The sequence below is a fragment of the Heloderma suspectum genome, chromosome 2, assembly GCF_057233095.1.
Source record: "Heloderma suspectum isolate Gila_16-S chromosome 2, 16-S_ref, whole genome shotgun sequence".
In the NCBI taxonomy this organism is placed as follows: domain Eukaryota; kingdom Metazoa; phylum Chordata; class Lepidosauria; order Squamata; family Helodermatidae; genus Heloderma; species Heloderma suspectum.
Window position 1 is genome coordinate 162,829,669 of NC_139459.1, and position 25,095 is coordinate 162,854,763.

At 42.3% G+C, this 25,095-nt stretch overlaps 2 protein-coding genes across 11 annotated transcripts in view; both read right to left on the reverse strand.

Moving 5' to 3' along the window:
• Window positions 1-882: 882 nt before the first annotated feature.
• ILF3 (interleukin enhancer binding factor 3) lies at window positions 883-20,016 on the reverse strand. Of its 10 annotated transcripts, none has more exons than XM_084835573.1 (19): window positions 19,934-20,016; window positions 19,628-19,854; window positions 15,994-16,177; window positions 14,882-15,029; window positions 13,315-13,406; window positions 12,848-12,943; window positions 10,863-10,974; window positions 10,343-10,440; window positions 9,913-10,024; window positions 9,702-9,830; window positions 9,269-9,468; window positions 8,241-8,399; window positions 7,424-7,561; window positions 7,142-7,315; window positions 6,825-6,978; window positions 6,386-6,439; window positions 3,157-3,498; window positions 2,369-2,491; window positions 883-1,526 (listed from the first exon to the last, which is right to left on the reverse strand). In XM_084835573.1, the coding sequence occupies exons 1-19, from the start codon at window positions 19,934-19,936 to the stop codon at window positions 1,396-1,398; spliced, it is 2,676 nt and encodes an 891-aa protein (XP_084691699.1). In that variant the 5' UTR covers window positions 19,937-20,016; the 3' UTR covers window positions 883-1,395. The 10 variants fall into 10 exon arrangements, with proteins under 10 accessions (XP_084691699.1, XP_084691692.1, XP_084691698.1 ...); XM_084835566.1 differs by having other exon boundaries at window positions 2,360-2,491; window positions 3,148-3,498; XM_084835572.1 differs by having other exon boundaries at window positions 9,720-9,830; window positions 19,628-20,016.
• The window catches only part of SLC44A2 (solute carrier family 44 member 2 (CTL2 blood group)), a 79,203-nt gene continuing 74,041 nt past the window's right edge, over window positions 19,934-25,095 (reverse strand). Inside the window, exon 22 of the mRNA XM_084835579.1 lies at window positions 19,934-20,017. Within this exon, the coding sequence (XP_084691705.1) occupies window positions 20,016-20,017 (2 nt within the window). The 3' untranslated portion in view covers window positions 19,934-20,015. The remainder of the gene's footprint in view (window positions 20,018-25,095) is intronic.

Genomic DNA, 25,095 nt, shown 5'->3' on the forward strand with positions numbered 1-25,095 from the left:
TTAAATATTCATACTGTATTTTATGTGTTTCACTGTTTGTTCATTATCTCAGCCTTTTACCTGCTTGCAATCCACCCAGAGAATATTGGCTATTGGGTGGATTAAAAATATAATAACGTTGCAACTATGTTATTTTTTTTAAAACATCCAATTTAATTTTTTAAAATCTTTTTTAAAAGTTTTTTTTAATCTACCCTGGTTTAAGTGCCATCTTGGCTTGCAGGCTACTAAGTATTAGCATGGACAGGCATAATATATTTCATCTTGTGTCTTCCCCCCCACCCCTGTACCCTTTGGTTTCAACTAGATCATTAATTTGTCCCAGCAGCAAGTTGCAATATTGCTGTTTCAATCCATATCCTTTTAAGAACAGCCATATATACTGCAGTGCAGAATCCAGAAGTCCACCACAGCTTTCAAGGGCTGCCTTTGCAGGTACAGGATATGTGTCACTGACTGAAGACTCCAAAACTTAGCAAGAGGTCCCAACAGCTGGACAAAATCATCACAATTTCTTGATCCTGCAGCGTCCCTCATCCCACTGCCTCAACATTACCCATGCTGCCTCCCATCCTTCCCCTATCACTCTTTATCTTAATCCTCTATACCAATCATGAAACCATTGCTTTATTGTAGAAGACTGTAAAAAAGCTGTTACAGATCACACTTCTAGGACAGCTTCAACAGCAACAACAAAAGAGGTCAATTGCCACGTGAATGTTACTGGCCATGCATAGTTTGGGCCTTTCTGAAGGATATTTTAATAAAATGTAGCCAAACATTATTAGGACACAACACTCTTAACAGGTTGCTTTCAAAGTTGAGGAACAATCAGGTTGCCATTTTACTGGCCTTTGGGCAAAATAAAAATCCAGACAGACACATGAAGAGTTGTGTTTATTTGTCTACATTCAGCATAATCCAGATGTGCTGTCCGAATGACCCAGACATACAAAACCCACTCTTTCCCACAAGTTTTAAAATAAAATCCTCACTTATAAAACTGAAAAACACTAAAGCATTAAAATACAGAAAGCTTGTTTAAACTCACTTCACAAAAGCATTAGCAGAAGATATCCCTTATCTATTTAAAGCCATGCTGTGTTTGACACTCGAATGTCAATTAAACAGAAAAGGGATACTGAACTTAAATTCTATTTAGACAAAAAGTTGAGATGGCAAACTAACAAACCATTAAATACACCATTAAATGTCCAAAATACAGCTAAGTATGGAATTACAAGGTACTCAACCATTAGTGACTGATATCACAAAGAGCACTGCAACATGGAAACAGGGTTTACATGTTTACTGTGATGCAATAAAACTCAATATTCAAAGGGTATGCAAGTTTAGAAGATAACAAAGCTTCACACCCACCAAGAACAGACTGGTTTATCTATATTGATAGTTCATGCTGTGGTCATTTCTGCCATAGCCAGCTTGGGGGGCTTGGTAGGAATTGGGAGGTCCACTGTAATTCTGGTTTGAAGCTGGGGGGTTGTAGTTTGACTGAGAATATCCACCTAGAAAAAAAGGAGGGAAGAGACACTTTAATAAATGGCTGTAATTGCTAATTTAGTTCCAACTATCACATGCATAAATACCCAGGACCCAAGAGTGACAGTTTGGTAAATTTCAGAGAATTTGGGGTCTTTCATTGTACCAGGCACAAGCCCTGTTCCTCCCTGTGCGCTCTGGCTTACACAGGGGACGGGGGGGGGGGGGGGGTAGAGTCAATCACCACACGACACCTTGGAGAAGTAAACCAGCAGTACGAGTCACTTTCACTATTTGTCTGTCTCTAAAGGCTAGCGCCAAGTGACTGATTACCTTTCCCCTTCCAGTCTGCTGCATGTACCAGAGGACTTGAGGGAGGGGAAGCACTGATACCAACTACTAGGGATGTAGGGATTTTATTAAATCGGTTCCACATGTTTTGTGGATTGTCAGGTGTCTTTTGTTCCATCATGCAGTCACTCATTGACAGAATCAGATTTTTTTAAACCAGAATTTCACTCTACTTGCACTACTTTGCATTAACACTAATGCACACTTGGGCAAATGTGCAGTAATTAATGTGCATTAGTACTAATGCAAATTTGTGCAAATGCCCACCAAAAGTGAAAAACCTATCTGCAAGTCCATGGAATTTGTTTGCTTTGGAAAATGCCAGTCCGCTGAGGAATTTGCAGGTCAGATTCATAGAAATCCAAACTCATTTGAATCCGTTGCAGATTTCTCCTACGTTCCCACCGACTACTGATAATAGCTGGCTACTAAGACAAGCCAAAATTTATGGACTACCAAGTACAGGACCTTAATCAACATGCAAACGTTTCAAGGTTGCATGTCTCACCTTGCTTACCTTGGTAAGATGACCCTCCTCCCCCAGCTCCTCCCCCATAGCCACCGGCATTGTACGAGGCTCCTCCTGAACCATAGTTATTTGCGCCACCACGTCCACCTCCTCCGCCTCCGCCTCCATAACCTGGAATTAAAAACGCACATTGAGGGAAGTCTTATATCGGACTGCCTCGAACACATTTAGAATCAATACGAATCTTATGAGAGGCTGCCTTCAGAGGATCTCATTTAAGTTCTTTTGCACTCTTCCTCTGCAAGGTCCTCATCAGCTCTCATCAGATATCTTGTCTGTGCTCTCCTGTAGCACAATAGCAGCTGAGAGGCTATGCTGAACCCAGCTATGAGAAACATGCAAGTTTTCCAATACTCTGCCTAACATAATCAGATAACAAGAATATCTTAGTTTATCTCTGCAGCTCTTGTTATGGACCAGATGTGTCAGCAAGCCATTTAAGCAAAACTCTTAACAATGCTCTTTGGAGCTCCACTATCTTTTGAAATCAAAAGATTCCCACCTTGTTTAAAAATGAGCTCAGGGTTATTGCCATTTCATCAGTTTCTGATTGAACTGCAATATTAAACAAGTTAACCCAATCACATGCAAATATCCATGTTTAAGCCAATAACTTTACTTCCATCATTTCCAAACTTCCTCTGGCTTTGCATTCTGCTACTTATGTATAGTAGTTCTCTGATGTGCCACATATCAGAGACATGCTTATGTGAGAAGCCTATCAGAGCCTTTCACAACTCCCACCCATCCTCCCACCAGGCACTCACTGAATTTACTTTCATAGTTGTAGTCTGATCCTCCGCCGCCGCCACCAGGAGAGTTGTAGGAATTTGAGTAGGAAGCGTAGTTGCCCTGGTTGTATCCCTTCTGCTTGCCTTGTGGTGGGCCATAGTTGCTATACTGGTTCTGGTTATATGACTGTTGTTGCTGGCCTTGATGGGACTGATAACCTGAGCCATAGGAAGGCTTCTGTTGTCCTCCATGCTGCTGCTTCTTTCCAACATGTTTAGGAGGGGCAGGAGAGCTGTAGTCACCACCTTGGTAGTAGGAACCATAGCCAGAGGAGCCACCGCCCCCTCCTGCATTGCCAGAATGGCCGCCATTGCTATAAAACTGGCCTAAAGAGAACAGAACAGAGTCAAACATCTATGAAGGCGATACTCATGTTCAAGTTACTTAACACATCGCCACATACTCATGAAGATATGGGCCTGAAGGTGACTAACACACCTTGCCCACAGCTACTTCCTGCGCTTCAATAGGGTAGAAACCCTCAGAGACTAGGCAAAGACTGCCTAGAACAAACTGCATGATAGATGCTTAACCAAGATGTGCTCCTCCCAGTCACCTTAAAGTTAAAATGCAGCTTATAGCTCTGGGTGGAAGAGCGGGGCACTCGCCAAATACTGGCACAGCCCTCATTCATCATACAGGCCACATGTGGACCTTGTGTGGCCAACCACAGCTGTAGTCCATTTTTAAAACAGTGAGAGTTCAAAATCTTGGATTCTAGAGAATTAAGTTAATTACGCCAGCATCCTTAGGCTGCTGCATAGTAGGAAAGGAGCATTTAATACAGCAATTGCTACCATTTCAGTTCCCCCTATTCAACAAATTCTCAAGTTGCAATAAAATCACCCAAAGTTTAGCTCTAATAGTTATATACTTGAAGGTGGAAAAGTATACTGCTACTTAAAAGTTTTATTCCAATACTGAAGTGACATGTCCTAGGGTTTGGAGGGAATCTAGTATATAAAAGGAAGCGATGATCACAGCTGGAAGCAAAAGTGAGCAACAGAATTTATAGAACTTACAATAATAGTATGCTATCCTGGTACATAAAACAGCTTACACAGTAAGTAGAGCCATTTGGGTACAACTACTAAAGATCTTGCCTCCTCAGTTTAAGTTCAATCCCAAGTTAAAGAGCAACTGAATGTTCTTACATCTGCCAGGAAATTGTGGGTTATGCCTGCTCAGACCGTTATTACAGAAAAATGTAAGTAGCCTTTAAAAAAACAGTCACTAAAGCTCTACTCAGTTTTAGAATACAAGGCCCTTGAAAGTTGGTTATCCTGCCAGACATTTAGCCAGTCCTCTGCAGCCAGAGATTCCTCTTAATGAAACATAATGAGCAGCATGAGATTTGAACCTTTTTTTTAAAAGCATACTCCGAACATTATGCTTTAGTAACAAAGGTACCAGGTTTTATGCTTCATTTCTACGTACTCGAAACAGTTTTATCTATGGATAAAACTGCATGTGAATGACTCTGGTTCAGTAACGTGATGTATGCAGGGACCATGTTCGAGGAGAATTACTGCCAGTCTGTTCAGCACCTGGTACTGTAAGGAGCACTACTGGTTTTAATTAAGAATTGAAATTTAGTTTTTTTGAAACAAATCTTTACTCCCCAGTCCAACCTCCCTTTGAAACATGTAGAACACCCACCACACAGTTGTTGCAATAATGCTGAAAGTGTTTATAAAAGGCAATTTTCACTCCGTTTCTCCTTTTCTTTTATAAAAAGGACACTGAGGGCACAATCCTATGCATATTTAGACACAAAAAGTCCTACAACTTCCCAGTGTTGTAATGCTGGAAGTTGTAGGAATTTTTTGTCTAAACACGCATAGGATTGTGCACTCAGTATCTAAGCTTACATTGAAAGCCTCACTGAGTGAATTTCCCACACTACTTTTAGTTATTAAGTGTTGAGTTAACAGTGCTAACAGTGAACAGGGTAAACACATTTAATACAACTACTGAAGCAAAAAGGACCAAACAATCAGTTTATTAAAAATCTTTAACGACTAGTTTATTCCCTGTGCCTTTCAGTGTTTAGTAGCTTTCATTTCCTGGGACATTACATACATCTTCTTTTGGGGAAATGTACTGGGGAAAAAAGATAAAGAGCCACACCCTACGAAGACTGCAACCCCTCTTGACAAGTGCTTTAGGCCTTTTATCTTTAGTTGCAAAAAGCCCACTGCAGCTAATCAAACCATTCAAAATTTAAGAGATAACACAACCCAACAGTTGTAGATCACGTAGGTCCTGCAAGTTATACCAATACAAGAAGCACAAAGGATGCAGAGATTAAAATTAGCACATACTATTTCACATACAAGTCAACAATATGCATGCTTAAAACATTACGTTGTGGTAGATTCTGAAGTGTTAAAATTCTGTTTATCAGAGGCATCTACCCTCTTTGGGGGACTAAAAGGGTTAGGTTTTATACAAAATCTGTTGTAAATTAAGACAAAAAGTTAACACACTTTTGCATGTTCCTTAAAAATGAAGTGATGCTTTCCATAAAAAGCAAACAGGGGCCTTTTACTCGTAAACGGAACAGAGTTGGCTCTTACTGTGCACAATGCACAAAGACATTCCTTGAAATTTAGCTCCCCCATAGTGTACATCAATATGACCAAAGGCAAGTCACAATAAAAACTGCCACTGTTTGTGGGCTAACAGTTTCAGACAAGCTGCGGTGAAAAGCCACTGTTGAGAAACCCAGTGAAGCACAGGGACACAGCACGAACACTTTGGGTTTTGGAGTTCGAGAAAATTGGAGTAAAAAGCTGTTTTATGTGCAATACTTTTAGATGATCTAGGAAGACCCAAAATCATGATAGCCGTAGCAGTCTGTGAAAAAGTCACCTACAAAAGGGGGAGACAGAGCAGAGGAAAAAAAATTAGAATTTTTGAAGATGGCAAAATGTGCCACATTTTTAAAATTTATTTTTTATTTCTCTGCTCCCGTCAGCCCCCCTCCCAACAAAGGCCTCTCAAAACAAAGTTGTGTATTTTTAGGGAGATTGTTTTACAAGAATGGTGTATTGCTTCACTTGGCTTAAAGCAGAGAAATTTTAAAATCAATTTTAAAAGAAAGTGAGATCGGTTTTAACATCAGATTTTTTCCTCATTTCACTACGCAACACAGAACTGAGTTTTGCTACCCCCAAGGTGTTGTGTTTAATTTTTTTCATGAACACTTACTATAGCCTGCTGTTGCAGAATTGCCACCATAACCATAGCTTCCATATCCAGCTCCTGGAATGAAAGGAAGAATAAATTATTCACTTGACGATGTTATAGAAAAGGGGTGACTCAGCTGACCATTTTGTATGCTTGCACAATGGATGTACAGAAGCTATGAACAGGTGTTCAGAAACACACAAGAAATGGACTGCAGAGAACCACTCAGTTCACTAGACTATTAGACTTGGACCTGGATTCAACTTCCAGCTCCACCTTGGACAGTAGTCAGCCTCAACCTGTAAAAGGCAAACATTCCCTCTATCTCAAAAGGGATACTGGAACCAGATTAAGGCTAGTAGCCCAGATACCAAGGCATGTTATAAAGTTACAAAGTAGATCAAGTTGCATGTACAAGATTATTTCCATTCCCTGCTTGTGTGGAAACAAAGCAACTCACCAGCATTCATATAGCCTCCGTGATTGGCACCACCAAATCCACCTCTGCCTCTACCGCGGCCTCTGATGTTTCCTCCTCTACCACGACCCCGCAAGCTTGGAGGAGGTGGCACTTCAGTATGCATAGGGCCTCCCATGCCATAGCCTGGATTATGCTGTTGAAATGAGTGAAAATCCAGCCATTAGAAAGATTTAAGGTAGTTACTTATTTCTGGTACCTGCTTAGTTCACACCCATGCCAAGTTTACCTCTTCTATAGAGGGCTGCAGAAGTAGTCTTGATTAAGCTCAAAGGCAAGCTGCCAGTGAGTGCACTTACTTTCACAGGAAATTTGGGTCCACCTCGTGCTGGCATAGGGGCCCTTTTCTTCTTCTGCTCCATTGGAAGGGGGGCATCTGGAAAAAGCTTTTCTAATGCAGCCAGTGCAGCATAGGCCTTTGCTACTTTTTTGTTTGAACCAGCACCCTGGAACTTCTGGCCATCGACCTCAACCTTTAAGATAAGAAAATGTTTCAGAAAGAGAGCTGCACCTTGCCAAGCTGTTAGTTATGTTTACCAAGAGCAATTCTGAATGCAGTTTTGTGTACAAAATCTTCTCACCTCCATCACAAACCGCTTGTCATGACTGCCACCACTTTCTGAAATCAGTTCATATTTTAAGCCACGTCGTTTCTCATTTAGCTCCATAACTGGGTTTTTTCCATGCTTTGTCAGTATTGGTCCCTGTTGTTTCACATTCTAAGAAGTTAAAATATTGCATTGATGTTTCCACTTAAAAACGCAGGTCACAAATTTGGAACTAAACCAGTACAGAAAAGCATAATGCGAAGGATTTACTTAGATTAGTATTTGAATTTCTCAGTAGCTGGCCAGGCAGAAGCCTCACTTTGGAGAGCAAGATGACGCATGCAGCTGCTGACTAATGTGGCCCCTGATCACAAGAACAAGGCACTGACTTTGTTGCATGTATAATTGGGAACATCGTCAAGACTGACAACATTGGAGACACTAGCAAAGTAATTCTGGTTCAGGAAACTATTTGCTAAAATAGGCTTTGAGGAAGGTACATTGAAAGGCAAGATCTCCAGGAACAATGGGGAGTGCACCAAAAATGTACTGAGTGTAAGGAGACAAGAAGAGTCTTTTTTAGTTTTTGTGAACCGCCCAGAGAGCTTTGGCTATTGGGCGGTATAGAAATGAAATAAAATAAATAAATAAATAAATAAATAAATAAGAGTCAGTGATAGGGAATGTTGTGCAGAATACAAGGGGGAGAAGCAAATGGGGGGAGGAGGGATAGACAAGATAGATGTTTCTAAAATGGAGTAGAAGTTTGACAGTGATCTGGCAGAAGCTAGGGATTCTAGCTTGGGGAAGTATGACTGCAGCTGAAGAGAGATGTGCAAGCAATGTTTACCTCTGTTTGCTCTGAAGGAGAAGCAGCACTGGGTGTACAAACAGTTTCCACTACAGGAGGAGCAGCAACAGCTACTGGTTTCTGTTCTGTTTCCTCTGCTGATTCATCACCTCTCTCTCTGCCTTCCACACCTGTAGGCAATCCCATATCTTGTAACACCTAAAAGGAAAAGATACCAGATGCATTCATCCCAACATGATCAATTCTTATGCTTCAGTAAAACTTCAAATACTACTGCTAAATACCCAAGAACAGATGACAAATAGCCAAATGACTTACTCGTTTAGGCATCACACCAAACCACACTTTCACTAACCATTGTTTTGAACCCTTGCCATACTTCTAAACACAGGCCAACCATGATTCTGAACCTGCTTTCATTTTCTGTATGCTCTGCACTCCAGCTTCTAGGTAAAGTGGCCTCCACAGGCAGCACTACAAGCTGTAACTATGGTCTGACAATTCAGAACACACCAGCCAGTGTGTTCTTATGAGAGCCAGTGTGGTGTAGTGGCAAGAGTGCTGGACTAGGAGCTGGGAGATCCAGGTTCTAGTCCCCACTCGGCCATGGAAGCTCAGTAGGTGACTTTGGACCAGTCACAGACTCTCAGCCCAACCCACCTCACAGGGTTGTTGTTGTGAGGATAAAATGGAGAGGAGGAGGATAATGTAAGCCGCCCTGGGTTCCTTGCAAGAGGAAAAAAGGTGGGGTATAAATGCAATCAATCAATCAATCAATCAGCCAGCCAGCCATAGTGAACACGAACTACATTGGTTACAAACCTACTAAAAAACACGTTTGTCTGATTCTGGCTTGCTGGTGAATCACAGACTGTGTATTATCAGTTCAGACACCACACTAAATCATGTTTAAGCTTCCTTAACCATGATCTGAAATTACATTGCTTCATTTTAAGAGAAGAATGGATAGGATCCCTTTCCAGGTACAAGTTATGTTTCAAAAAACAAGTCATATAGGTACTAAATTACAAAACACTGTCAAGCACATATTTACAGATACCCCTTACCTTTACTGCTACATGCAGCTTGGCTGTTTTTTTTGAAGGTCCTGAAGCTTCATATGTGATGCCATCAACTTCCACAGACATGGTAAATATAGGAGCATGAACTGGCCCTGTCTGAGACACTAGTTTATATTGAAGTCCAGGTTTTAGTTGGTTCAGCTTCATCAGAGCATTCATAGCTTGTGGGGGTTCCGATTTCTCCTCTGAACAAAAGAAGCACTCTGTCAGATATTGACATCTTGGGTTAAGCTCCTAGACATTAATGTCAACAACTACGTTCTGCTAAGTGCAGAGTCCTAAATTTACAGCTATCAAGAAAAAAAAAGCCAAAGCGCTTGCCATTTGTTTCTGCTTCCTACTATTCATCTACAGTTACATATCAACATGAATCCTCAATATCTGTTAGCAAGCACTTGGAAAACTTAAGTATACCTACCTCTTGCCAGCTCAATACCTTTTTTCTGAATCTTCTTTTTCTTTTTGCTTGGAGACTTCTCCTCTCCATCTTCTTCCATAGGACGTTTCAATGGAGTGATGGCATATGTAGTGCTAGGGGGAATCTGGACTGTAGATAAGATTTTAGGTGGTCAATAAAAACAGCAACACCTGGCTGTCAGAAATAGAATTCCCCAAGTATTAAAACCTACCAGTGTAATCAACTGGGTTTTCGTTTTTTGGTTTCTTGGGCATCTTTGATGGCAGTGGGTCCATCCCCAAGACTTTGTGAAGCTGGCCAAAAGCAGCAAGCCTTAGAGCATGCTAGAAAAATAGGATGTGTGTTACTGAAGTGCCCAACCTGCTCCCAAGCTTTTCCCATATACCAATCAAACAAAACCCAATCCCAACACTTCAAGCAGAAAATGTCTGAAAATCAACATTAGCAGACACCCTGGAACTTTAGTGTTACAATTAAAAAACCTGACACTTAAATTCTGGCAGACCAAAAAAAAAATAAAAAAATCCTGCATTACTGAAATGGGACCCTTTTCTGTTTAAATAAAAGCCAGCCTCATTGAGATTACTAGCTATCATTAAGAACTCATTGCGGTTTTGTAACATCTGTAATCAAAACTATACCTGAGCACTCTGTGTGATATCTTCCCTTTGTTGTCTGTCTAGATGCCCAATAGCATCTGTGGCTTCTTTTTCACAAGGATCATAAATACCAGAACCATCTGAAGGCAGGAAACAAGGAAGATATGCAGAGAATTATCCTAGGATCTCTATGTAGACTCAATTATTCCCTCCGCATCACCTAAGATCAGCAATGTAAGCAGCTCAATAGTAATTCTTGATCCAATGATCAGTAACCTGATCTAGTCTACAATATTGACCATTAAGCCCAGCAATGTGGCAAGCTTGTCAAAGTCTTCAAGCACACCAAAAGCAGCTTGTACAGTCCGTCATATCCCATTAAGGGAATTGGAATAATGGGTCCATAGTTTTAAAAGCATTTGCTCAATGTATTGACATGCCCTACACATCAAGCCTTAAGTGAAACAGATAAAATTATGGTCATGTCTAGCGTGTACTGCGAAAACAGAAGTCAATGTCAGTTACTTCTATAGAAATTCTCAAAAGTCAAGAACCATCTAACCTGGCATAACTATTCCTGATGCAAGGCATTCAAGAACTCTTCTGAGGGCCTCACCAGCTCCCATAGGCCGATTGGCTGTTCCAATAGATTTCTCACATAGCAACTCTAGAGGCTGAAAAGACATTTCAGAATTTTTAAAAGTACAGAATAAATACTTCACAATGGCTGTAATGCAGGTATTACCTGCTGACCAAAACATGTCAATAGCAGCAGATCTGACTAAGTGCCTTATAGGCCTGGTGACCTTCATGCGTAATCCAGTTGAGATGCACAACACAGCTAGAGAATTGGTATTAGAATCCAAGTCTTAGATCTAGGAAACCTTGGGAAAATCCTGTCTCTCTCACAGATTCACTGGATAAGTTGACACATTGAGCTCGGTGTCCTCTCTATAAAATAGGAATCAGTACATGGACTGAAGTTTTTAGACCTTGCAAGTGCAACATAAACACTAGGTTTGGACAACACACTGGGCTCATTGTGGGTTATTTAACACACGATGAGACACGGCGTCCAGAAGCACCAGGTTGAATATGCAACCCCCACTTGGGTGTTAGTGTGTCCTGAAATCCTGGCAAGCGTGGGTTATGTCATGGTTAAACAACCCTCACATAACTCTAAAACAGACCATGGGTTGTGCGAGGGTTAACACTTGCATAACTCATGCTCGCCAGATTCACATGACAACATTCTCCGAGCAGGGTTTGCATATTCAAAATGGTGGCTGCATGTACCTTGTATGTGCTGTAGCATCGTCGTGGGTTAAATAACCCACGGTGGGCTGCTATGTTATACAAACAGCTCCAAATACTAGAAATAACTAGCTCCTTATAGCTTTAATATATAGAATGTTCACAGATGACCTATGCATTGTTTCTGCTTCCAAACAGATTATCTACTGCAGTCTTCAGGTGGAAGAGACTGTAGCTTTACCAGCAACCTGGGTGAAAGTGTCTGCATGCAAACATCACATCATAATATGTTAAGTATTTGAGTTCAGTGGGAAACTGTTTAAGATAATGTGCTTCCAGTGCTCCTCTGGGTGAAAGCAAGAACTTCATGTCTACTACAAAAGCCTGGGCAGTGATATGGAGATTTTTATTTATTTGACCTATATCCAATTCATGTTCTTGACTTTACAAGCTGAAGCCAGAGAAGTGCAGTTAACAGCTTGATTGCAGGGGTTCGCTAATGTGTGGTCTTTCCACCCATGACCGGATGGGTATTTCAGTTTTGTTTTACTTATTTGTCAAGGTTAACTTATTTAGCTGCCATCTCTCCTGAAGTTAATCTACAAGGCAGCAGCAAAAACAGGCTTATTTATGGAAGCCTAGACTGGCAGTTCCCTTTGGATCCTTCATGAAGGTAGCAGTACAACCCTACTAATTCCACCACACCCTTCTAAGTGTGCTGCTATTATTGGTCCATGACTGCTTATTCATCAGGTGACCCTAATTTTGCAGCTAACTTGCACAACCATCTGTTTATGTGCTGCCTATGGACATGCTTTGTCAGGACAGCTTGCCTGAAGGCTTGCAGTGTCAGTGGGGGGTGAGGAGGTGCTGCATTAAGCATTGGACAAATTTATGCCATGCTAATATTTCAACTATTATTCCCACCTAAAAATGTTCTACAATGGTATATATTAAATGCCCATTCACAACATTTTGGTGCCATTGCATGGGTATATTCTAGTCACTCAAGATCTTGTACAGCCTCAAGAAAGAATGTTCCCATCTATCTGACAACTAACCCTCCACTATTCACAAAGCCCATACTGTATTAAAATCTGTGAACACAGGCTACATTCAACCTCGTTTAACAATCAATGTGCAGCCTAAGAAAGATGAGGCTTTTCTTTCCGATTTCCCCAATTTTATGAATTTTCTTTGTACAAAATGAGAACTGCCTTCCACTCTGTATAGAACCTGCTTTTTATCTTTCACATTTGCATATTAAAAAGGAAATGTAACTTGCAAGATTACCCATCCTCTAAGTGGTGCCCAAGTAGGAACACGGGTACACAGATCTCTCAGCACTCTGATGACTATGACACATGACTTCAAGCCATTTGCCCTGGCCTAGAACAAAGTAATAAGCAAGAAAGGTTCAGTAATGAATACCAGAACCAAACTGAGACAAAATATAAATTCTTGTAGTGCTACTTTGTCAAGGGTAAACTATTTATTACATATCCATAGCTTTTTAATTCTGTAGTTTTAATTACTGTAAAATGAAAACTTACTCTTAACACAAAGCAGCAGCTAGGCATCTATTCCATTTCTTCTTTGAAAAACTAAATTCATTCAAGTGCTTCTTTAGCAACTGTGCATTTAACAGATGCTAAGTTCTGCACATCTACAGCCCAGTATTAAAACATTTTTAACGAAGTTAGGCAATTACAACTTACAAGGTTTCTACTTAAAGACAAATATAAGAACAAAATGCAAACCTGGAACCACTTGGCGTGTCGGAGTGACGCCAAGGCAGCAAGGCATTTCTGCCTGTCCAGAACGTCCGGTGAGTCGTTGACTGATAGCGTTTCTATTCGTGGGTGGAATAAGAAGACAAGGTACAGTTTGACCAAGGGGGTTCTGTCGGGTGGAGAGGGGATGAGGCAGTTTCCTAAAGGGCAGCTGAGGCTCCCAGAACTCTGATCTATAGCCCTATACCTGAAAGTATAGCCTCAATATACTTTACTTTTTCACCCTTATGAACTAACAACTACATAAGGAGAACAACGTGAGGCACTAACTCACTCTACACAAGGAAAGAAACTCTACAGGGAAGGACAAAGATGCTAGACTATTTTAACCAGGCTACAAAAAAGTATAAAACTATACTAACCAACAGAATGGAAGGTTAAAATTAAATTCCCACTCTATATCCTGTAGAAGTGCATAACTAAGATCTTTTCTAGAAGGGAACTCCCTCCGCCCACAAGGCTCGACTGCCCTGGCCCCAGCCCATGACAGAGTGCGTCCTGTTGGTCAAAGGTCCAGCGTCCCTAGAATCGACAAACTAGAAGGCTTGGTAGATGTGGTCAGATATCAGAACCATAAAACAATCAGAGAACAAAATTACTATTAAGTCTGTGCTGCAGCAAAACTGAAGATAGGAAAAAAAGCCAGGGTTTTAGATAAGGCTAGTTCAATCATTGGAAATATGAGATCTTTTCAGTGTTGTGTTTATGATTCACCTGGCTACTTAAAAATGAGACTACTTTGGATTTATTCATGTGTGAATACAGCTTTTAACATTAAGGATGAATTCACCCATACAAATTCATCACTGTGACAAGTGATGATGTGCATGCATGAAGAACAGCCATCACACAGAACACCAGAGATCTTTTGTAGTATTTCAGCGTCACCTCAAATACTTTGTGCGGACTGCCTCCTTTGAACTCAGCTGCAAACAATCAGGTTGAGTTATTGTTATGGTTGATATATTGTTATATACATGCATGTGAATCAGCCCCAAAGCATGTTTAAATAAGATGAAGGATGGAGTAACTTTATCCAAAACTCTGCATTGCATTCTAGAATTCAGCTGAAAAGGCCGAAAACCAAAAAACCCAAACACAAAAAGCCACCAATCATTTTTGCTGCAACACAAACTGCTTTATGTAACATATCCAATTTCATGAACATGCAGAAGTCATTTAAGCTAAGACTTCATTATTTTAAGAGGTTTTAGTTTACATTTATAACGTCTGTATTGGTCATTAAGTTTTGATGAAGAAACACTTTTACACACAAGTGAATTAATGCACTTGTACAAGAGCTCAGGCTGTACAAAAAGGCCTCAACATTTTAGAAGTGTTTTAATTTGGAAGGTGCTACTCAGATTCTAGAAGCCTATAATCCAGCCGTCCATAACCATGATACTGTATAGCACTGTGACACGAAGTTGACTCGCATGAAATAGCTCTGCCTAATCAGAAATTGAACACATTGAACAGCGAAGTCAGTCTGGAAACTCATTCTGTGGCTGTTAGCGTTTTCAGTCTTCCATACCTCCAGCTAACATTTTTTCCATTTCTTCTCTGACAACAGGGGATGTCAAGTGGATTGTAAGTGTCAGTGGAGGCTCTTTTGTATTCTTAATGATAATTGCAGCATCACTGATAGATTGGATAATTTCATATTTATCTTCAGTAATAGCCTGGAACACAAAGAAATGCTTAAGAGTTTTCCCAGATTTTCTCCTTCTCACCGGCATCTCAAACATCTAAGAGAACTTGGGTGAACTGCATCTGTTTTCAGCACAGCTGATGTATCTAAGAACGATTTAACATCAGTTAGTACAGGGATGGACAACTTCCTCAGAAGAGGCCAGATGCTTCCTGGGAAACTGCTCAAGGGACTGAATCCTCCATCATATCACTACTCCCTACCCCTCACGTTGGCTGGAAATGCGCTTCAGGTGTTAGAACCCCTCTGGCACTACTGCGTCCCCTTGTAGAACTGAGAGGGAGTGAGACAGGCAAACTGGAAGGTAAAGCTCAAGAGTAGTGCTGACCAGGAAAGAAGGCAGCACCACTCTCAACCTTCTCTTCTGCTATCTGGGACCTCTCTCGGGTGGTGGGGTGCTGTGGAAAATAAGTTGATTTACACGGCCAAATAATCCTAGGACAGATATCCAAGATTCATACCATACAATTTTATTGTAAAGCAATAAAACCCTAAAACAATTTTAACCGGATATATAGACACGCCCACGTCTCCCATTTGCCTGAACAACTAGTTTATAGAGCCTATTGAAATATCCAAGAAGTGAGTAAGATTTCAAACAGAAAAACCGTGATAATGAAATATTATGGGCAGAGGTAGTTTCCCAAATACAACTAGTGATGAACAAAAAGCACCAGCCACTCAGTAATTCACAAAGTTCTTCCATTTAGCCTGTAATGTCCTCAACATTCTGAAGGGGCAGAACCACATGGCTAATATTTACCAGGTATCAGGAGCTAGATGCAGAAAAATGCCAAGTGGTATACAGGGTAATCGGGTGATCCAGTTAGCCCAGTAACAAAGGATCACAATTTGTTACATAAACAAATTAAAAAAGTCCTAAGATATTCATAGCATCAAATAAGCTTGGCGGTAATTGCTCATTTCATACTCACAGCAAGTTGTGTACCAAGATTTTCAGCTACTTTTTCCAAAAGACCAATAGTGGGCTTCTCCTTGCACAACAGAACCAACTCAAGATCCAAATCTCCTTTGAGCAAGAGGCCCTTTGCTACAAGACCAACACGCATCACTCCACGGAGTGTCCTAGTCAAGTGCTCTGCTGTAGTCTTCTGCTCACTATGAAAAGTTGAACACAAGTGTTACTGGAACAGAGCATCCTAAAAAGACAATCTGTTCCTGTATTACTGTGTTAAATTTTTTCAAGATCAAACTTTTCAGGACACAAGGAAGAAATCGGGTGGATTCAGATACACTGAACTGTGGTTTGGCAAGACATGAAAGAGCCAAAAGTTCCAAAGTTTGCTCACGCAGCGTCACATCATGGTCTTGTATTACATCTTTACCAGCCAATTATCTGCCCTTGCTTTATCATCCTGGACATGCAATTTTTCCAATCTACATTTTTTGAGTTGTTAATATCATGTAAAACATTAACATCAAGAAAAGAATACAAGCAGAACAAAATTGTGATTCTCTGTATTTGCTGCCATCCAGTGGTCTAGAACACTGGTACTCCAGCTTCTTCCCTCAGCTCCAAGCTAAGGAAGATGCAGCTTGCCATGGAGTACAGGAAGTCTTCTCATGGAGCCTTAAGGAAGATTCAAAATACAATGAGGCCACTTGTTTTCTGAACCTCTTAAGTTCAGCAAAAGGTGTAGGACAGCCTTCCTCAACTTTGAGCTCTCCAGATGTGTTGGACTTCCAACTCCCATCAGACCCAACCAGCATGACCATTGGTAAGGGATTATGGAATGTGTAGTTCAAAACATCTGGAGGATATCAGTTTGGGGAAGGCTGGTCTACCCACTTTCCAGCTTGGGGTGGGGAAGGAGTTGCACTGGGCTTCAGGCGCACTCAAAGTGCTCCCAAAGTTCTTCATAATGCCACAGGCATCCCTTTCAGAGAGACAAGGTCAATAGTAATCACAAATTTTGGCTGAGTACTCTCCCACCAAGTGTTTGTAGACGCTGATTACAGATGAACCTAGTGATATACAATGAATGTACATTTTTTTAACTACTGAAAGACTATGTGACCCATAAGGTAATCAGATCAAAAGGCCTGCATCTGTTAACTATGAAGGCAAGAGAAAGATTGGCATCAGAGAAGGAATGGAAGGTGCCTCCTAGCACAGCCCTGAGCAAAATCTTTCTTCAAAGGAGCCTGCTCCCAGTGAACAGAGCAGAGAGCACCAGCACTCTGGACCACTGGATGGCGACAAATTCAGATGATCACTTTTCTGCCCGTTAACTACTAGCTCTTTCTGAAGAAATAGGATTGCAGCCTGTATAATGATGATATCGAACTCTTCAATAGCGTATGTGTAATTGAACATCCAGGTTTACAACTTTGATCTGTTCAGTACATTTCAGAGTTTTTTTTTAAAGATAAATTGGCTTCTTCCACTTTGCATGAGAACACAGACATCTACACACTGTTGCCAAGCTGATATAATAATCTTCCTTTTGTTTTTTACAATGCTGATGAATTGGTATAAAGTTATGCTTAGGCACCTTTGGTGCAGCTCCCTCTGCAACACAGGGTATATTTGTTAAGTATTGTTTGAATAAAGAGGAACTTGCTTTTAAAATTTCATAAATATACCAACAATTGTTTGTGCTACACAATTCATTTCATCCTCTAAGGGCTCAATCCTATGCATGTTTAGATGGAAAAGGGTGCTACAACTCCCAGCGTTTCCCTAGCCACCATGACTTGCTGGGCATGCTGGGAGTTGTAGAATTTTTTTCTATCTAATCATGCATATGATTGCACCCTTAAACTAGTAAAAGTTTAGATTCTGTACATACTGCATATATTTCACTTCCCCCATAGTCTCAGTGCTCCTCCCCAACACAGCTGCACCATTTGAAGTGATTTTACATCTGTAATCCAATCTAATAGAAAAATGGGAGCTGTCTTAACATTTAACATTTGTATAAATCTTTCAAGCTATACAACTGATGATTTACATGCATTATCTAGTAGTAATCCTTATAACAAACTCCCCCCGGTGAGTTTCAGAATGGCCAATGGTCAGAAACACTGAGTTGTAATCCAAAACATCTGGTGGGCACAAGGTTGGGGAAGGCTGCTTTACAACTCTAAGTCAGTATTGCCCTCCCATGTTAGAGATGGGGGACGCTAAAGCTAAGGGGAGAGTTGCCTAATGCCACTTAATCAATTCATGGTGAAAGTAGCATTTGAACCAAGGACTTCCTGTTTCACAGCTCAGTCTTTGCCATTATGCTACAGCAGTTCCTACAATGCCTTCTCCCTACCCTCCTCATCACCTACTAGACAGCTATGTGGGGAGGACATCCTTTCATAGAATTTTCAATTTCTACAAAGATACTGTTTCGTTAAAACCAATCAGTAACACACCACCAGTCAAACTAGGCAGTTTCGACATTATAACATTTTTAGGCAACTATTTATTAAATTTAGATAACATAAACCCATTGCACTTTCAATGTGTTAAAATTAGCATGTTAACCATTTCAGTGCCTTTATTTTTTAATTTAAACTACACAAGTGTATACTATTAAGTTGTCATGTATAAATATTTATACAGCATGTAAAATTAATGCAACAAACTTTTAATTTTCCAATTCAAAGTTTCCCACAAAACTCCCATCACTTCCCGCAGGCTTAAGTTCCTAATCCCACCCATACTGTAATGTGGGGATGGGCGACTTGTGGCCCTCCAGATTTTTTTTTTTTTTGGCCTACAACTCCCATCATGCCTCACCATTCACTATGCTGGCTAGGGCTGATGGGAGCTGTAAGCCAAAACATCTGGAGGGCCACCAGTTGCGCAGCCCTGCTGTAACATTATGGGTTTTAGGCTCACCACTTTAAATTAAGAAGCCGACTCCTCAGGAAATACGTATTTTGAAGTGTGTGTGTGTGTGTGTGTGTGTGTAATACTCAATGTTTTCTTCCTGACAGCACATTCCTGACTTGAAATAGATACTATATGACTTCGAGCTCGTTACTGACTAGTCTTAAATCTATATACATCACACTCTGCCGTACCTATGCTGTGATGCACTTGGGCTGCAGTCCTATACTCACTTACCTGATCGTAAACCATGCAGAAATAATGGGACTTACTTTGAGTAGACATATATAGGACTGTGCTGTAAGGAATTTTATGGTAATGGCAAACCATCTGGAAATCACTAGTTGGGCTGATATGTTTTATTCTGCTAAATTAAACAACTGGAAATGTAAGCATATGAAACAGCACCAGACATTCTCTCCTCCCTACCATGGCAATTAGTTTTGTCTCCAGATACACAATGTAGGAGGTGAGCACAGCAGAGGCCTCCCCCACCACAGGCTCCACATGAATAGGTGGTGGATTGCGACGATAGCCTTTGGTCTCTTAACAGTGCAATCTTACACATGTCTACTTGCAAGTAAGCACCACTGTGTTCTATGGGACTCAGTCCCAGGTAAATGAGTATAGGACTGCAGTCAAAGCCAGCTATTTAGCAGCCAAATGATGCTTGAGAAACATGCCAGAATGTCAGAGAACAGATGACCAGCAATGCCACTTGCCTTCCTTCTTTGTTCTCTTCTTCAGCTACTGTCTCCATGGTCTCAGGTTCTGGCTGCTCACTGCTGCCTTTTTCTTGCTCATTAATCCAGTCAGACACAGCTTTGAGAGCACGTTCAGTATGGGAGACCATGTTCTGAACTGCTGTCAACTCTTCTTGAGTTGGATAAACAGCAGAATGTTTTGCCATGACATGGCGGTCATCATTCACAAAAATACGCATTGGTCGCTGAAAATAAAAACATACCATAAAATAATTACAAACAGGGCATGCTATTGGCTTTCACTTCTGAGTGGCAAATTCTTACCATTTTTGCTGTGGAACCTTGGCTGATTTTGACAAGAAATAATTACTTCTTCCAAGTTGTGCTGATACTACTGTTTTCAGTACTCTGAGAATAAAAAAATTACCAATATCAGACAACAAGCTGATAGTTCTGCAACAATACAGTAGAAGATTATGCATTTACATTATAGCATGACATAACATTCTATTTCATCAACTCAACGTGTTGCGTGTCACCCAAAGGACACGGTTTATTGTAGCAAGAATTTTGACAAATGCACACCTGGCACATTTAATAAAAGTTTTTAAAAAATTAAAATGGAGCTTTCCAATTAAGTGAATGATCAAAGTTCATCAGTTGTGAAGCCAAGCATGCTGGGGCCTGGATGGAAACGCCCACATAGTGCTCTGGGGTCCCTGAAGGCGAGCAGGATACATGGTAGTCTCCTTCAATGAAGATGCAGTTTTCTCTCAAAAGCCATCTAACACAACTTCTCCACCCAAGCCCTCTGCCCAAGCTTTGCTCTATACACAAGTCTTAGACCAAAGAGGCCCTACTTGCTAGAGGGGTGTGTGTGTTTTGTAATGCAGCAACATTCCTAGTATTTTGCTGCTCTGGAGCTACTGAGGCACATGTGGTCTAGAACAGATGCTCAGGTCACAGAGACAATAATAATAAACAAGACAAATACTACCAGAGAGCTAGCACAACTTTTACTGCAGTAATTATGTAATTATGGCTCTTGCTAGATATAAAAACTAGTTTCAACGCATCATTATTCTGCCACTACACTTTTTGTACCTGTTTTGGCTAAGCCTGTGAAGCTCCATTCATCTATCACAAAGAAGGGCTCCAACCACTTAGGTTTCTGGATATTTTTCCTTGTTGAAAATGAGCTATAAAGTGGTTGAAGGTACGGCACATTTCATGTTCACTGTTACTGCTAACATTTTATGGAGACTTTAAGCACAAAGCCACTGGATTCTACACAGCGCTATACAATACATTAACATATCTATTAATGTATTGTATAGTATTGTAGAATCAAGTGGGTTTGTGCTATATCTATTAATGTACTAATACATCCTTTAATGTATACTATTCCATATATTAAGCAATACATCCATTGTAAAACCCATTACTGCACAAACAGCTTCTAAAACTGAAAATACAGAATACATTAAAACACTGTAAGCTTAAATAATTTACTTTGATTGTTGAACAAATTCAATAATAGTTTAACCCATTATCATTTTCTGAACCAGCAAATGAATAACTGGATTGTTCAAAGATACAATTTCCTCCCCCTGGCCATGCTTGGATGCACTGAAGCATGCTACTTGGGATTCCTGGCCAAGCTTCAAAGTAGTGCTACTTTTTGATAGAAAGCAAAGAATTAACGCTGAGAAATGCCACAGGACATCTCATTTAACAATCAGCAACAGTAACGGATAGAATAAAGACAATTATCTAGAAGCAGTAGACTCGCGAAGGAGCTGCCTTTGCTAAGGGAAAGGGGAGCTTCCGTTATATGCCCACTTCAACACGACGCTCCCTGCCCGCCCACCACAATGGGGAGCGGGTTGGTAGAACGCTCGGCCCCCGTATGAAGCAGCTCTTTCATGTCTTCAGGGGACTATTGGTTCATCCGCACAAACCCGCTACAGTCCCGGACTCTTCCTCAAGTGAAGGAACCAACGCGTGCCGCATTTTTAACCACGTGCAAGGAGCGTGCGTCCCAAGACCCGGCCTGGACAACGTTCGTTAGCTCTCCAAAAAATGGAGAGCGGGGAAAGGAGGCAGCCCAATAAGTTCCAACCTGGCGGCGGCGGGAGGGGCTTCTCCACTTCTATCGTGGGAGAAGTGAGAATACTGCTGGGCTCGGAGGGAAAACCAAGCCGAGGCGGAAGGGTGAGCCGAGCCGAAGAACTGCGGCCGCACAAAGGGGGAACCGCGAGGGCCAATCGAAGGTCGGAGGCCGCCATCGGGAAGGCGTCACACGCAAGCGGGCCAAAGAGCTCCTTCCCTTCAAGGGGAACTCGAGGGCAGTACCGACGGGCAGGGGGAAGGTATTAGGAGGCTGCGGTCAGCCCGAGTAGAGGCGTCGTCGTCAGGCGTCCCCACGTGAGAAACGGCACCAACGGGGAACGGCGACCGGGAAATCAGATAGGCGAAAAGAGCGCGCTCGCCTCCGTCTACCCATTTCCCACTTTCCGTTGAGGCGCCCGCGCGCCATTACCATTCTCGCCCGCCCGCCCGCCTCCTGGCCCAGCCGCCGCCATTTTGTTTCCTCAACACAATGGAGCGCGCGCGAGACAAGAGAGCGGAAGGGAACGGAGCTTCTTCGCAACCGACGGAAACGGGCCCCCCTTTCTTCTCGCCCAGGCACCGGCCGATCTCCCCCCCCCCCGAAGAAACACCGTTAGGGAAGCTGCCCGCTCTCGGCGCTCCTTTCGCCCGCGTGGGCTCCTACTTACCGAGCGGGCTGGGCCCGTCGACGACGACCGGCACCAACAGCCCCCACGCAAAGCGGTCGGTCGATTGGCCACTTGAGCGCTTGATTCCCGCGCAGAAGCGGCAGCGGCGACGGCTTCGTCAGGCTCTAACTGCAGCGAGGGGGGGAGGGGCGGCACGGAGAAAGGCAGGGCGCCGAGCCACGTGGCCCATAGGTGGTCGTCTCCTCCAATCAACGTTGAGAGAGGGGGCGCGGACTAACGTCTCGCGCGCCGGTGGATTGAAAGCGCGCATCTCTTCTATTGTCCCCGCCCTCTTTTCTGTCGCCATCTTGTTATTCGTCTTGTGTAGCGGCGCTGGCGGCTGAGCGAGGGCTGTTTCCTGCGGTGGTTCCTCGTCCCGCATAGGCCGGGCATTTCAAGCATGCCGCCGTGGCCTCTGGGTCCCCTGCCCTGTGTGGTCGCCGAATGCTCTTTTTCCCAGCGGGGTCTGCCCTGGTTCGAAGACAAGGGAGGGGGCTATAGGGAGCAACACCGGGGAGGCCGGGGGAGGCGGGAACGCGTTGGCGGGGGAGGCAGCCGGGCCAAAATGCTCCAGCAGTGGAGGACGGGGCACGAGGCGCGCTCACTGGGCGGTAAGCCCCGCTTTCTTCTGTGGAACTTACTCCTAGGTAAGCGTGCAGAAATTGCAACCCTGAACACCACCAGCTGCTCGATCCCTGCGCGGTTCGCCGTGCCTATTACGCTCTTCGAAATAAGTGGGCTTAGGCGCACCTAACGGCTTAGTATCGGACTTTGTTATTTACTTGCAGTTTATAAATTGCACTCTCTCGCTGAGTTATTTGAAGCGATGTGCAAACTTTTTGTAAGAAAAGTACTCAAGACAGCATAATCCTATTCATGCTTACTCGGAAGTAAGTCCCGCTGAGTTTCATAGGACGTGCAAGTCCTTCCACATCTCATTTATTCCATGGTAGCTCCATTAGTTGTGACACTACTGTACCACAATGAAAACAAAGGGGTTGCAGCAGGGTTTCAACTAGCAGGGACCTGTAGGAGAGCGCCCAATGTTGCAATACTTGCCTTGGTTACACTTGGCTTTTGTTCTCAGTATGTAGAGGAGATCGCACCACCTTGGAAGCTGATGGACAGAAGGAAGTCCCATTTTGTATAATCGGTTATAAGATAATGCTTATTTAAACAACATGTTTATTGCAGTAGCAATACCATGTTTTTCATATATATTGCTGTTTTATTGTTTTATTTCTTAATACTATTTTTATATAGTATTTCTTTTATCGTAGGCAGGATATTGATTAAAAATGAAATGAAAGTAAGTGTGCACAATCCTCAAGCTCAATACAGATCTAATAAAATCTACTAAAAATCTAGAGCAGGGGTCCCCAAACTTTTTGGAATTTTGACAGTGTCACGGGCACTCTCAGAAAATGGCTGCCATGGGGAGGGGCTTACTTGTTCAGAAAATGGGTGTGGCTGTTCACAAAAAAAACCCATTTCACAGAAGGCAAACTGATGAGAGTAAAATAAAAGTGATATGCCCAAGAACCTAAGTACAAGGCAGACATGAGGTCTGACTTCCAAAATATAAAACCACTCTTCTGAACCCAAAATTTTCTATTCCAACACCCATTTCACAGAAGACAAACTGATAAGGCTCAGAGATAAGTAACTTGGCTGAGAAACTGTGTCCAAGGCAGAGATGGGGTCTGAAACCCAAATGCCAAATTACGTATTTGCCCCACAGAGCCCAACAAAATACCTGTTTCACAAAAGGTAAACTCACGATGTTCAGAGAATCGCACACGCCACAAACCAAAGCAAGATCCAGGCAAAACACAACACCAAAACAAACCAGCTAATACATACCCATCCACACCAAAAAAAAATCGCGCACCCCTCCTCATCCCACCCTGTCTAGCCCCCCAGGGCACCCTACCACTCCCAGCTTACCTATCTCTTTCTGGGTACTATTCAAAATGAAGCACTGGGCTGCAGCCAGCCAGCCACCATTTTTATTTTCTAAGAAGGTATCTGGAAGTTGGCATTATAGGTCAGAGTGTTGTCTTGCCGGGTGCCAGCCTCAGTTATTTTTTTTAATTAAAAAAATACCTTTACAAATCAAGTATCAGGAAAGGCCTGGTGGGCACTCAGTTGGAGACCCCAGATTTAGGGAATCATAGAACCATAGAACAGTAGGGTTGGAAGCAGCCTACAAAGCCATCGAGTCCAACCCCCTGCTCAATGCAGGAATCCAAGTCAGAGCATCCCTGACAGATGGCTGTCCAGCCTCGTCTTGAATGCCTCCAGTGTGGGAGAGCCCACCACCTCCCTAGGTCATTGGTTCCATTGTCATATCGCTCTAACATGAAGTTTTTCCTGATGTTCAGCTGCAATCTGGCTTCCTGTAACTTGAGCCCATTATTCCGTGTCCTGCACTCTGAGATGATCAAGAAGAGATCCTGGCCTTCCTGTCTGTGACAACCTTTCAAGTACTTGAAGAGCGCTATCATATCTCCCCTCAGTCTTCTCAAGGCTAAACATGCCCAGTTCTTTCAGTCTCTCTTCATAGGGCTTTGTTTCCAGTCCTCTGATCATCTTTGTTGCCCTCCTCTGAATCCTCTCCAGTTTGTCTGCATCCTTCTTAAAGTGTGGTGCCCAGAACTGGACACAGTACTCCAGATGAGGCCTAACCAGTGCTGAGTAGAGGGG

Excerpts from the sequence above, each read along its gene's own strand:
- ILF3 (XM_084835562.1), bottom strand. The coding sequence starts at position 19,875 with ATGGTATGTTTTTATTTTCAGCGACCAATGCGTATTTTTGTGAATGAT. Across the intron at positions 10,025-10,342 it reads ATATCACACAGAGTGCTCAG|CATGCTCTAAGGCTTGCTGC; the intron begins GTATAGTTTTGA and ends CTATTTTTCTAG. Across the intron at positions 7,316-7,423 it reads ACAAGCGGTTTGTGATGGAG|GTTGAGGTCGATGGCCAGAA; the intron begins GTGAGAAGATTT and ends CTTATCTTAAAG.